This window comes from Mirounga angustirostris, unplaced genomic scaffold, assembly GCF_029215605.1.
Source record: "Mirounga angustirostris isolate CCGP_5_RB_7025 unplaced genomic scaffold, mMirAng1.0.hap1 SCAF_4, whole genome shotgun sequence".
Classification (NCBI taxonomy): Eukaryota; Metazoa; Chordata; class Mammalia; order Carnivora; family Phocidae; genus Mirounga; species Mirounga angustirostris.
In genome coordinates, this window is record NW_026991712.1 from 173,049,832 (window position 1) to 173,063,874 (window position 14,043).

Consider the following 14,043-nt stretch of genomic DNA (forward strand, 5'->3'; position numbering starts at 1 on the left):
CCTCCTCCTTCCTGTTGCCTTGTCTAGATCAGATTTTTCAAAATTTCCAATTCTAAATCCATGGAGTTGATTGAGAAGTACATTTTACATCACAGGTCTGTATACATTTATAACTGAAACAAAATTTAACAGAACTGTACTTTCACTTATTTTACATGATTTAGTGTGATCTTCCCTGTTCCATTTCATTTTATTTATTTATTTATTTATTTATTTATTTTTAAAGATTTATTTATTTATTTGAGAGAGCGAGAATGAGAGAGAGAGAGAGTACATGAGAGGGGGGAGGGTCTGAGGGAGAAGCAGACTCCCTGCCGAGCAGAGAGCCCGATGCAGGACTCGATCCAGGGACTCCAGGATCATGACCTGAGCCGAAGGCAGTTGCTTAACCGACTGAGCCACCCAGGCGCCCCATTTCATTTTTTTTAAATGTGGGTAGAGATATACTCATTCTAGTTATGGTCTAAAAAACCCTGATTTAGACCATTACTTCCCCTCATAAAAGCCATGTTTTGTCCTCCGGATACACTGTCCTTTCTCCTTCCTTGATGCTGTCATCTGTTGCCTTTCTGGAGTCAGTCTTTCATTAATTGAAGATTGCTTTTGGCTCCTAGTCTTGCTCTTCTGTCCTAAATTGACTTATTTGTAGTCCCTTTAACATGTATGTACATGGATGACTGTCCAGTCCCCTAGCCTCCTAGTTTTATGACCACCTCATCTCCAGTTCTTTACTTCAGCTCCCCCACATCCAGATCACATTCTGGATCTTGCTGCCAGAAATTCTACCCACTCCAAAATCTTGATTTCTAGCGTTCTGCTTTGTAACCACTGCCACTATCCATCACAGTTGTGTTGGTCACAGGCTCCAGATGGTGCAGTTCTTTGACCTCATCACTTTATCACCTATCAGCTCCTTTCTGACTTCTTACTCGTTTATTCATTCCTTCAGCAGGTGTTTATCCAGTGCCTGTTAAAGTGGTGCCATTGTGTTATGTGCTGGGATACAGTGGTGAATAAGATCTGTTTTCTGCCCTTGTAGAGCTTACATTCTGGGAAAGGAGATAAGACAAAAAAAAAATTAAAGAAATATTTACACATTGTGGTGAGCCCTAAGAAGAGGGAAATAAAGGATACTAGCTAGAGAATAGCTATTATCTCTCTTTTGATGGTTATGGAAGGCTTTTCTGATAAGATGACATTTCAAGCAAGACCTGAAGAATGAGGAGGATGTAGCATAACAAAGAGCAGAGGGATGTGCATTCCAAGAGAGCAACACATGCTAAGTCTCTGAGGCAAGAAAGAACTTGGTGTATTACAGGAACTGAGAAAAGGCCAGTGTTGTTAAAATTACTGTAGAATTAGATGAAGTAGGCAAGGCTTTTGTGGACCTTGTAAGGAGTTTAGATTTAATTTTTGTAGAATGAGAAGGTATTTAAAGATCCCAAGCAGGGAGTACCGTCTGTTTCATGTTTACAGAATATTATCTCTACTGCCATATGGATAATGGTTTGAGGGGCTTCAGAGTAGAAGCTAATCAATTAGTTGAGGCTATCACAGTAATTTGGATAGAAGATTGGACTAGGGTAATAGCTGTGAAGGTGGAAAGAAGTAGATGGGCTCTGAATTGGGTAGGGGAATAAAGGAAAGAAAGTAAAGGAAGAAATCAAGAATGAGTCTTCAGTTTCTGGCTTGAGAACCAGGAGATGGTACTGTTTATTAGGGAAGTAGAGAAGACAGATTTGGGGAGCGGTAACTGCAATTTTGGAAGTCTGGACTAGAAATAAAATGTAAGCATTCTTAAGGATATAGATAGCTTTTAAAAATACAAACTAGCTGATACTGCCTAGAAAGAACATGTGTGGAAAGATGAGAACACAGGACTAAGACCAGGGGGACACCAATATTTAGCAATCATTTTCTTTTTTTTTTAAAGATTTTATTTATTTATTTGAGAGAGCGAGCACGAGAGAGTCAGCATGAGCTGGGGGTGGGGGGCAGAGGAAGAGGGAGAGAGAGAAGCAGACTCCCTGCTGAGCGGGGAGCTCGACGTGGGGCTCGATCCCAGGACCTCGGGACCATGGCCTGAGCTGAAGGCAGACGCTTAACCAACTGAGCCACCCAGGTGCCCCAGCAATCATTTTCATTCTTGGTAAAAACAGTAACTTTTAATTTAGATCCAAGGATGATTTTTGGTCATGATTACTTGGTTGAATGTAAGTTCTTTTCAATTAATATTAATAATTTGATTTTTAAATTCCTTGGTAGTGTTTTTATAAATTACAAGGTCATGTTGTATCAAACACTCTAAAACATGGTAGAATGTTATACATCAGAATACAGTAACTGGACCTGTTGTTTATGGCTGTACCCTCAGGACCCCCCCAAAATTAAAAAGAAACGTAAAATATTGTTTCACAATCCATATCTAACAATGCTGATTTAATTGTCTACTAGGTAATTAGGGAATCATTTTGAGGCTTCTTCAATATTTTTTGCTCTTCGGCAAATGGATTTAGGTCTGCCTAATCGCTAGATGTGTGGTGGATGCTTTTGGCTTATATATCTGGCTGTTGGTTTAACAGAGGGTTTGGTGGACGTTATTCTCTATCATCAACCCGATGACAAAAAGAAGAATCGGGGGTTCTGCTTCCTTGAATATGAGGATCACAAGTCAGCAGCACAAGCCAGACGCCGGCTGATGAGTGGAAAAGTAAAAGTATGGGGAAATGTAGTTACAGTTGAATGGGCTGACCCTGTGGAAGAACCAGATCCAGAAGTCATGGCTAAGGTAAATGCAGTTGCTTGGGATGGGGGTGAGATTATTATTTAAATTTTGTACTCAGAGTAAAGCTCAACTTTTAAAAGTTTTATGATAAATACAGATTATAGCTCTTGATCTTAATTCTAGGATCTGCTTTAATACCAAACTTAGTAGTCTGTCTTGGTATCTAGAAATTTCTATTAATCATCCCTTTTCCTGGAGATTAAATGTGCAAAAGGAACTGAAATGAAATTCCTTAAGTATTTCCATATACACTGAGAATTTGTTTAGTGCTAGGCACTAGGAGGGATACAGAGGTTTAAAAAAAGGGTCTTGTTGAATAAAGACAGAAGTAATGTTTTTTGGAGATTATGAATTGTAATCTTCATTGACCATACTATGACTTTTATTACATGGCCATTGATAATTTATTTAGATTTATAACTGATTTTTCTTTTTCTTTTTTGTTTCTTTTTTAAATTCATGATTAAGTTCCCTTAGACTGTCGTCTCCATGAAGAAAGGCAAAGGGTTATCATGTTTGCTATTATGTGATATTGGCAAAATATGTATGGCATGTCCTGTGGCAGGCCCTCACTTTCCTCCTAAGCCTTATGTTTGCATTGCCTTGATCTCTGCCTGGTAAATAATGGTGCCATGAGTCCTCATTGTTAGGCTTTCCTTTGGGTGATTCCTGGTTCTGAAGGGACTCATCAGAGTTGCATCTCTGCTGTTTTTAGTGAATTTTTGAGTATTTTGGTGTGTCTCTTCCCTTCTTGGTGAGGCAGCAACTCTGTGATGACCATAAATTGGTGGTTGAATTCTCCTAGACTGAGAAGTCTTTCTCTGAAGCTTTTTATTCCAGGTTCTGAGCAGGTGCTCTTCACTCTAATTAATTTGGAGTGTGATCGAGTTTTGTAGGCAGAGACATCTTCAGTTTAGAGAAGATCACTGAGAATGAACCAGAGAGGCTCTCAGATGTGCCGCTCAGTGTCTTTTTCTCATGTTCCTTGAATAGATTTGTGTTAAGGAAAGGGACTGGAAATTTAAATAGCTCTGATTTTATTTTTATTTTTTACTAACTGGATTTTAATTCCATTTGTTTTTTCTAATACAATTGTGACTTTGGGCAAACCTATTGAACTTGGATGTCCTCTTGGAATTGGGTAAATCTGTTAAGAACCCTTAAAATTTCAAACTGCTTTGTAGAAACAATAGAGTTTGTATTGCTTTTTCTGTAAAAACATGTTTAAAATAGCAGTATAAATATATTACACATTATAAATGGCAAATAAAATCCCCAGAAAATCTAAAGTGTAGTATACTGGTGATTTGTTTCGACACTTTCACATACCTCTTGTAACCTTTCAGATTGAAATGCATCCTAAACTTTTATAGGATTAGAAAACCTCAACATTTTATTCTAAGAACTATTCTTCCTAGATCATAAACAACTTTCAGAATGGAAAGGAGGCCTCTGTAAACTTGAGTAATACTGATTGAATAAATTTGATTGACTAATACTAATTCCTTTATTATTTTCTGAATTGGAGGGTGGGTTAGAGTTCTGCCCTTCTGCTGTTAACATTATCAGTGTTGTAATCCATTGAAGATTTTTTGCCAAGTTGGGTCAGTTTTATAATCAACCAAAACCTAAGAGCATACATGTATCTTTCTTTTTCTTTTTTTTTTTTTTTTAAGATTTTATTTACTCATTTGAGACCCACATACAGAGAGAGAGAGAGAAAGCATGAGCAGGGAGAGAGGCAGAGGGAGAGGGAGAAGCAGGCTCCTCGCTGAGCCAGGAGCCTGATGTGGGGCTCGATCCAGGACCCTGGGATCATGACCTGAGCCGAACGCAGACGCTTAACCATCTGAGCCACCCAGGCGTCCCTACATGTATCTTTCTTAAAGGGACTTTTTCCTATTGAATATTTTAAACAAACTTCAACAAGTAATTTTTATGTAGTGTGTTTGGTTTCATCTCAAAAAAAAAATAGATCTGTGTTGAGTTTAAAAAAACAGTAAACCAACTGAGGGCTGCATAACGTAGAGTTTGACCTCTGTGACAAGACTGCAAAGATAAAGAAGGTGGAGGTGGACAGTGTTAGATTTTCCCGCTCTTGAATTAATACCCGCCCCCAAATAATTTTTATTCACATACCCCTTTATCTGAGGTAATAATTTATTCAGTGGGTGTGTTAATTTTTTTCTTTGAATAGGTAATATAGTTTCTTAGTTCAAAAATCAAAATTACGTAGAAAGGTATAGACAAAGAAGTCCCACTTGGACCTAGCTCCATCTCCTGCATTCCCTCGTCCCCAGTACACTCCCAGTTTTAGTAGATCAGATACGGGCAAATATGAGTATTTATTCTTACTTTCCTGACTTTTTACATGATGGTTACAGGTAACCTACTGCATACACTAATCTATATTTGCTTTATTCACTGTCCTAGTTCATTAGCTCTAAGGTAGTATACTGTTATGTGTACCACTAAGAAATTATTTAATGTTGCCAATTAAATGACACAGCGCTTGCATGTCACATTGACTGTAAGTTGGATCCCTATTTCAGAGATGTAGAAAAGGGGGAAATGTCTTAACCAACAGTTTATCTTGGCAGTCTCTTCATATCCGCTCTTAGAGCACTTCCTCATTTTTATGGCTATATAATATTCCCTTGTGTAGATATACTGTACTATATTCAACTGGCTGGGCACTGGGTTGTTTCTGATCTTTTATTACTACAATACTGTGGTGAATTAGCTTGTATCTTGTCAGTTGATAAAAGTACAGATATATCTGTAGGATAGATTCTCAGAGAGAGAATCGTGGGCCACAGAGTACATGCATCTGTAATTACTAAGATATTGCCATATTCCCCCTGTACCGATTTACCCTCCCACCAGCAAAGTGCAAGAGGCCCACTTTCCTCATCCTTGTCAAAATAGTGTATGATCATATTTTTGGATTTTGCCCGTTTGGTAAATGATATATCTCAAAGCCATAATGATTTGGGTTTAAGTTTTTAATATGTTGAAGGACCATTTGTGTTTCTTTGTATGAGCCCGGTATTCATGAATTTTGCATATCTTTCTATTCAGTTTTCCATTAAGCTTTTTCTTATTTTCTGGAGCTCTGATATTAAAAAAATAGAGATTAACTCTTTGTGATAGAAGTCATTTGTCTTTTGGCTCCACTTCCGGCACTTTTTGCCATGTGAAAGCCATTTATTTCTAGTAGTTAAATTTTATCATGCTTTTTAAATCACAAAGCCTTCCTTGGAGCAGTGTTATGTAAAGGAATTACCTTTATTTTCTTTCTTCTTTTTTTTTTTAAGATTTTACTTATTTATTTATTTACTTATTTATTTATTTGACAGAGAGAGCACAAGCAGGGAGAGCGGCAGGCAGAGGGAGAGGGAGAAGCAGACTCCCCGCTGAGCAGGGAACCCGATGTGGGACTTGATCCCAGGATCCTGGGATCAGGGCCTGTGCCAAAGGCAGATGTTTAACCAGCTGAGCCACCTAGGCGCCCCACCTTTATTTTCTTCTAATATTTTTCAGTCTCCCCATATCTGCCCCTGTCCACCCATTTAAAAATTTTTGATCTATTTGGAGTTTATCCTGGTATATAGTCTGAGGTATGAATCCAACTTTTTTTTTTTAAGATTTTGTTTTTAAGTAATCTTTACACCCAGTGTGGGGCTCGAACTCACAACCCTGAGATCAAAAGTCACATGCCCCTCTGACTGAGCCAGCCAGGCACCCCCCAGCTTTTATTCTTATCCAAGTGAACACTATACTGTTTCAGTGATTTAAGCATTATAGTTTGTTATATCTGGTAGGGCTAGTCTCTGAATTTTGTTAATTTTTTTCCTGACTATTCTTGTTTATTTTTTTCATATGAACTTTAGAATTAACTTAGTTCGGTGGGGAGCAAAACCCCAAAACATGTTGTTTCAGTTGGTACTTAGGGACCTGTTAAATTTGTGAATAAACTTAGTAATTTCCTGTTGGTTCCTTGAAGGTTCTATTCAGTGTTAGGTACTTTATTCTTATTTATTTTTTTTAGAATTTATTTTTAAAGATTTTATTTATTTATTTGACAGAGAGAGAGAGAGAGCACAGGCGGGGGAAGCAGCAGAGGGAGAGGGAGAAGCAGGCTCCGCACTGCGCAGAGACCCCGATGTGGGGCTGAATCCCAGCACCTTGGGATCATGACCTGAGCCGAAAAGCAGACACTTAACCGACTGAGCCACCCAGGCACCTCAGTGTTAGTTACTTTAATGACAGGGCAGGAGAAGGAACCGATAATCTATATAAATTGGTAATTGACAGAATAATTTTCTTGTCATTTTTTATACTTTCTATGATGCAGCTTTATTATTTAATGTTTTTGAGAAGGAAAGCCTGCTGTGAGGATAGGAAGAAATACATTAACATAAGACTTCAGCTAAAATTAAGTAGCCATTGCCAATTTTGTGTATTTGTTGTATTAGGTGAAAGTTTTATTTGTGAGAAACTTGGCTACTACAGTGACAGAAGAAATACTGGAAAAGTCATTTTCTGAATTTGGAAAACTTGAGCGAGTGAAGAAGTTGAAAGATTATGCATTTGTTCATTTTGAAGACAGAGGAGCAGCTGTTAAGGTAGAGATTTTGAAATTTTGCTTCTTGATACTTGAATTTTGTTGTTGAAACTCGCTAAACACATAAAATGACCTTAAAAACTGAAATAAAATTGGTTTTCAGCTTTTCCCGAACTCTGGAACTTTCTTTTAATAATCTGTGAAGTGGTAGTAGTGTAACAGGTAAGATTTCATATTTCAAAGCCTGATTATTACTAACTGGGTTTGTGATTTCAGGCAAGTTATTTTTAATCTCTGTATTGTTTTTGTAAGCCTAAGATTTGATAGCATGATGCCCTGGAAATATTACAAGGTATAGTAATTAGCTGCTGTAAATGGTAAAGAGGTAATGAATCGTATTGTAACTACTTTGTTTACCTTAGTTTGTGGACCTGTGAAAGACCCAGAGTAGTGTACGTGACTTTACACACAGCACAGCATATTGAATTCAGCAGATGGGTTCTGAGAGAGTGGTTAGTCCTTCATCGATTTGCCTTTCTTCAGTCATTGCAGAATTCTAGTAGTATTAACTGTGTTGCTGGTTTCAGTAGTTGTTAGAGATATATATTTCTTGCATATAAGAGTCGATTTGATGATAGTAACAAAAAGTGTGAAAAAAGTATTTTCATGTGGTGGCTAGAGGGTAAAACCTGAATACCTGTGCTCTTTTCTGCTGATAATGGATCAGCAGCATCTTTCATGGGTAAAATTTGTAGTTTCTTTTTCCTCTTACCTTTCCCAGTGGGGAAGAGAAGACAAAATACTAACAAAAGTTTTTTATTTGGGGAGGTAGGTTCAAAATCCTCAGTGACTCAGGCCTGGTCCTTTTTCTGCATCGTCTGTTGAAGTGGTGCCCCCTCTAATTCAAGCAGTTTTCTGTTTCCTGCCCAGGATATTTGCTTTAAACTGTGCCTCATAGAATCTTTGGACTAGTTAGAATTTATTGGTTTGCTTTTTGATGAAAGCCAATTAGTGAGACAGCATTGCTTTAAAAATTCACAACTTAGTGCAGAATTTAATGCTTGGTTTCTGAAATTGCCAGTGGTATGAAACACGGATAACTAATTGATACCTTCTAAATACTTTTCATTCAGTTGTTATTAAATAACTGGTTGTCTCTAACTGAAAAGTATAAAAACTGGTAGGGTGGTTTGCCAAAGAAGTCTCTGAAATTACAAAATAAGTCAGCAACTGGGAAGCTTCTGTGGACTTACTTAGTTGCTTTAGGTGAAGTAGCCAAAAGCTAATGTGGTAAAGGGGAGCAGTTAGCATGTAGAAGGGGACTGATTTAATCTTTGTCTAGATGCTTGTAAATCTCTGAATGTTCTTCATGGATAGAGCATTTTATTCTGTTTGTCCGGAGAGAAAAAGGTTTGTGTAGGGAAGCAGAAATGCTGTGGCAAGGAGGTGTGATATTTTGTTGCTGGGTTACTTGAACTTGGATGTATGGCAGAGGCTGTTAGGTGGAACAACATAGACAAGGGACTAGAGCATAGGATGCTTTTGATTACTGCTTTCCAGGTGAATACTCAAGTCTTCATTAGTCCACGCCTGTTCTGGGCTCTGCTCTTAACTGTTCAGGTGAAGTATGTTTAGGTGAAGTGTTGTGGAGGAAACGTAGGCATTTTTTGGTTCTTGTTCAGTTTCACTGATAACTTCATTCAGTAACCTCATTTGTCTTTCAGATCTTTAAGATTTTTATGGAAGAGCAGTTTCAGATTTACATGTTGAACGTCATGTTTTTATTTTAAAATTTGAGTCCTGAAAAGTTTGTGTTAATTACGGCACTTTTCCCAGATGGGGATTTGCTTGTTTGGTATGGCTCAACCTAGAGAGGTTAGTTATTCAGGATTAAGGAGCAGTGATAGGCAGCTCTGGAAGCCCTTTTATTTTTTTAAATATAAGAGTAGGACATCAGTTTTGTTTTCAATATAATTTACATGTAAGAAGGTAAGATTGAGGGAAATAAGTACTTTGTATTTTTTTCTTCGTGGCTAGATTCTTTTGCCAATTAAAATAGTTGTGAAGTAAATTTTTTATTAATTGGCACAGGTATGTCTATGTAATTATGTTTTAAAGTATTAATTTTTACTTGCAAAATAAATTTATTTTTGTAATTTTGTATAGGCCATGGATGAAATGAATGGCAAGGAAATAGAAGGGGAAGAAATTGAAATAGTCTTAGCCAAGCCACCAGACAAGAAAAGGAAAGAGCGCCAAGCTGCTAGACAGGCTTCCAGAAGCACTGCGTGAGTCTACATTTTAGTAAATACATCTGAACAAAGAATAAGTTGGTAATAGAGATCAACTTAATAAAAATTCAGGAATAGTCTTGAAGTAAGCTAATTTGTTTTTTCTTTTCTCCCTTCCTTCCATTGCTAGGTATGAAGATTATTACTATCACCCTCCTCCTCGTATGCCACCTCCAATTAGAGGTCGGGGTCGTGGTGGGGGGAGAGGTGGATATGGCTACCCTCCAGATTACTATGGCTATGAAGATTACTATGATGATTACTATGGTTATGATTATCACGACTATCGTGGAGGCTATGAAGATCCCTACTACGGCTATGATGATGGCTATGCAGTAAGAGGAAGAGGAGGAGGAAGGGGAGGGCGAGGTGCTCCACCACCACCAAGGGGGCGGGGAGCACCACCTCCAAGAGGTAGAGCTGGCTATTCACAGAGGGGGGCACCTTTGGGACCACCAAGAGGCTCTAGGGGTGGCAGAGGGGGTCCTGCACAACAGCAGAGAGGCCGTGGTTCCCGTGGATCTCGGGGCAATCGTGGGGGCAATGTAGGAGGCAAGAGAAAGGCAGATGGGTACAACCAACCTGATTCCAAGCGCCGTCAGACCAACAACCAACAGAACTGGGGTTCCCAACCCATCGCTCAGCAGCCGCTTCAGCAAGGTGGTGACTATTCTGGTAACTATGGTTACAATAATGACAACCAGGAATTTTATCAGGATACTTATGGGCAACAGTGGAAATAGACAAGTGAGGGCTTGAAAATGATATTGGCAAGATCCGATTGGCTCTAGATCTACATTCTTCAAAAAAAATTGGCTTAACTGTTTCATCTTTTAAGTAGCAATTTGCTGCCATTTGTATTGGGCTGAAGAAATCACTATTGTATATATACTCAAGTCTTTTTATTTTTTTTTTCCTCTTTTCATAAATGCTCTTGGACATTATTGGGCTTGCAGAGTTCCCTTATTCTGGGGGTTACAATGCTTTTATCGTTTCAGGCTTCATTTTAGCTTCAAAAACAAGCTGAGCACACTGTTAAATCATGATTTTGCAGAACCTTTGGTTTTGGACAGTTTCATTTTTTTGGATTTGGGATAGATTACACAGGAGTATGGAGTATGCTGTAAATAAAAATACAAGCTAGTGCTTTGTCTTAGTAGTTTTAAGAAATTAAAGCAAACAAATTTAAGTTTTCTTGTATTGAAAATAACCTATGATTGTATGTTTTGCATTCCTAGAAGTAGGTTAACTGTGTTTTTAAATTGTTATAACTTCACACCTTTTTGAAATCTGCCCTACAAAATTTGTTTGGCTTAAACGTCAAAAGCCGTGACAATTTGTTCTTTGATGTGATTGTATTTCCAATTTCTTGTTCATGTAAGATTTCAATAAAACTAAAAAATCTATTCAAAACATTACCTATTTCAAATTCAATTGTGTCCTAAAACATTATTTTATTCGTAATCCTTTGCAAGGAATATTGTTTTCAAATTATAACTGCCTATGTGAGTGATCAAATTCATGCAAAATTTCTTGTCTATTCCAATATGTATCGTGGCTATCAGACTGAGGATTAGTCTAAATTCTAGTATTTATTCCAAATAGCACTTTATTGATTGGTGTTCTCTCATAGTCTCTTCTGATTTTGAAAATTTATCCTTTATTTTTATAAAAACAGGTTCAAAGGCTTTTGAACATTCTTGCAGGCATTGGATAATTTGCGTTAAATAAAATGGGGTTGGGGAAGCAGACTGCAATTTATTTTTGACCCACATTCTTTCTATAAAGGATAATTTGTTGACTGGAGACCTTATTTGCTGGATAAGTGAATGTATAACAGGAAAAAATGTTAGTACTGTGGCGTCAATTGCACTGCGGACTAAACTTCAGTTGTAGTATACGTGATCGTGACTACCACTTCAGTTACTGGTTTAGGAATATAATTTCCTATTGCTACGTAAGAAGCACTCATGCCTTTATAAGAGAGGCTTAAAAATGTCCACTAGTCATACTTGTGACTTTCTGTTAATACTTTTTATTTTTTTACTACCCTCCTGGCTAAAGTTTTTGTTGGCCGGAGTTATAACATCTATTTCCCTGTTTCCTTTAGAAATTCTGAATTATTGTAATGACAGTTTTGTTTGAGAATAAGAGGAACAAAAGAATCCAAACTTTATAGTGCAGAAAAGTCTGGATCACATTCAAATTACCATAAAATTTTCCCTTCCGTTTTACTCCTAGGTGGGTCTAAAATGTTTTTAAATTATAAAAATAAGGCATTTAGGGAATAATTAAAATGGGCACACCATTATTTTGTGTTTTGTTCCTGTTTGGTGTCTTTTATGACAGCAGTAGTAGATCTCAGGATCATAAGCCAGTTAATTCCTTATGAGCGTGCTTAGATCATATTTTGGGTTTCATGGCTTGTCTTTTGATTTCAAGTAAGAAAATTAATATTTACTGATGAAAGTCTCTATTTCATTTCTCTTTAAAAATACACTTTATTATGTAGTTCAGTAAGTTAACAGGCCTTATTAATATTCTTCTTGTGTTTTTGGAAACTCATAAAGGAATTATATATAGTCTGTTGTATAGTAGTTCCAAATTAACATGGGTATCTGTTTGGTAAAGCTTAGATCCAGTTGTTTTTCTTATGCCCATGTATGTAAGTAAAGACACCAAACATTCTTTAAATGCTGCTTTTAAACTTTGAAAATACAATTTGTAGTTACTCTAACTATAAGCCTTAATTAGACTTAAATCCTGATTTTTCTTGGAAAGAAGAAAGCATCTACAAGTAAAATTTGATTTGTTTGTATTTCTTTAAAATTAGATGTTACCAGATACAGAGTTAATGGAGAAAATTAGGAATGGGTAAAGAAGTGATTCTGAAAAAGTAACTGATTGTACTTCCCCTACCCATCCTAAAATATAAACCCTAGCAAAAACATAAGACTAAAACTTGGGTTCCATGTCAAAATCCTTTCCTTTAATTGCAAATAATATTTTACTCTCACCTATTAAAATATGTCTAAGAGATGGCCCTCTAATATTGCTTTATAAGTTTTTTATAGCTATTTTATTTCACAGAAAAACACAACTTTTTGAACATTAAGTCTCACTTTAGAGCTTTCTCCCTTGTTTGTATCTTGTAAACTCTGTAGCAGCATTCAGAGAAAAGAGATTCAGAGCTTAACTTTCACAGAAATAAATCTAAAAGTCTAATACATAAGCCTGAAAAATGCCATTTAGGATGTCTTTATTTTAGATTTTCATTAGCTGTTTTATTTTAATGAATTTTTTTTAATGAGTTCTGGGAAATTTCATTTCCTGCTCTTACGCCATCTTTTTTGTTCCCCAACCTAATTCATTTGCTTTTACTTATGAGCCTGCTACAGTAATGTGTGTTGGGAAATATATTTACTTCATATTGAGGCCAGCCTCTTCTTTGTAGGTACCCTCCTAAGACTGACCTAAATACACCCTTTTCCCATAATGGAATGCTAATTTTTATTTGATCACTCATTTATAGCAGTTGCTTAAATGTATGTATTTAAATGACGGTGTTTTAATTTTTTAAAAGCAAAAAAGTTCTAATAAGTTGCCAGATTTCTAATAAATCCAAGTTTATTTGATCAATTGATATGGAAATTGAGTTAATATGGTTCTGTAGTTAGTTTTTTTAAGCAAAGAGTTCAGCATAATTGTTTTTCAGTTTTCTTAGTTACTAGGGTTATTCTGCATAAGAAAGCCCAATGCTTTCTGTTAGTAAGCAATTTTTCTCTCATTTGAAATCTGACTTAGGAGGTGAACCCTCTTTTTAAAAAGATCAGCATGCGTCAAAATAAATTCTATTTTAAATTCCAAAAGAAGGGACATAAAATTCCATTCCTAGCATAAAGCCACATAATATTCTGGAAACTCATTACATCATTTGCCTCCTGCCCATTTGGATAATCATACCTACGTTTTATTAATTGTGTATTATTTGTAAAATCCAGAACCCTTCCAGTAAATACTTGCTATAAGGCTATTATTTGTCAATCATAAAGACTTCTACATATGTTAAAATTTGCAGTTTTGATTTTTCCAAAGAGAATTTTGTTACACTGAATTATCTGGTATTCTTAAAACCAACTGAAGTATGTGGAAGAAATGATAATGTTAGTGTTGTCCCTTATTGTGTGGCATCTCTTTTAAGTAAGCTAAGAAAAAGCCTTATAGAAAGAGTGCACTGGATTTATAAGTGTGTTTATGTTTCTCTAAGAATGGGAGCTTCTGTTAACTTAGTTCTCAGTAAGCCCGTGGATTGGGTGACTCATTAGAGAATTCAGAATGACAAATCCACTAACCAGGCATGTTTACTTTTGCACTAGAAGTTTGTGAATTAGTTCTGAATT

At 36.5% G+C, this 14,043-nt stretch overlaps 1 protein-coding gene across 5 annotated transcripts in view; it reads left to right on the forward strand.

The window, feature by feature from the left end:
* HNRNPR (heterogeneous nuclear ribonucleoprotein R) overlaps nt 1–13,455 on the forward strand; it is a 34,836-nt gene extending 21,381 nt beyond the window's left edge. For 3 of the 5 annotated variants that reach the window (XM_054513080.2, XM_054513078.2, XM_054513077.2), the window contains 4 exons: nt 2,573–2,788; nt 7,264–7,413; nt 9,519–9,640; nt 9,774–13,455. In XM_054513080.2, coding sequence (XP_054369055.1) covers nt 2,573–2,788; nt 7,264–7,413; nt 9,519–9,640; nt 9,774–10,386 — 1,101 coding nt within the window. In that variant the 3' untranslated portion in view covers nt 10,387–13,455. The remainder of the gene's footprint in view (nt 1–2,572; nt 2,789–7,263; nt 7,414–9,518; nt 9,641–9,773) is intronic. The other 2 variants (XM_045898476.3, XM_064589774.1) reach the window with 1 other exon arrangement.
* Nucleotides 13,456–14,043: the final 588 nt, after the last annotated feature.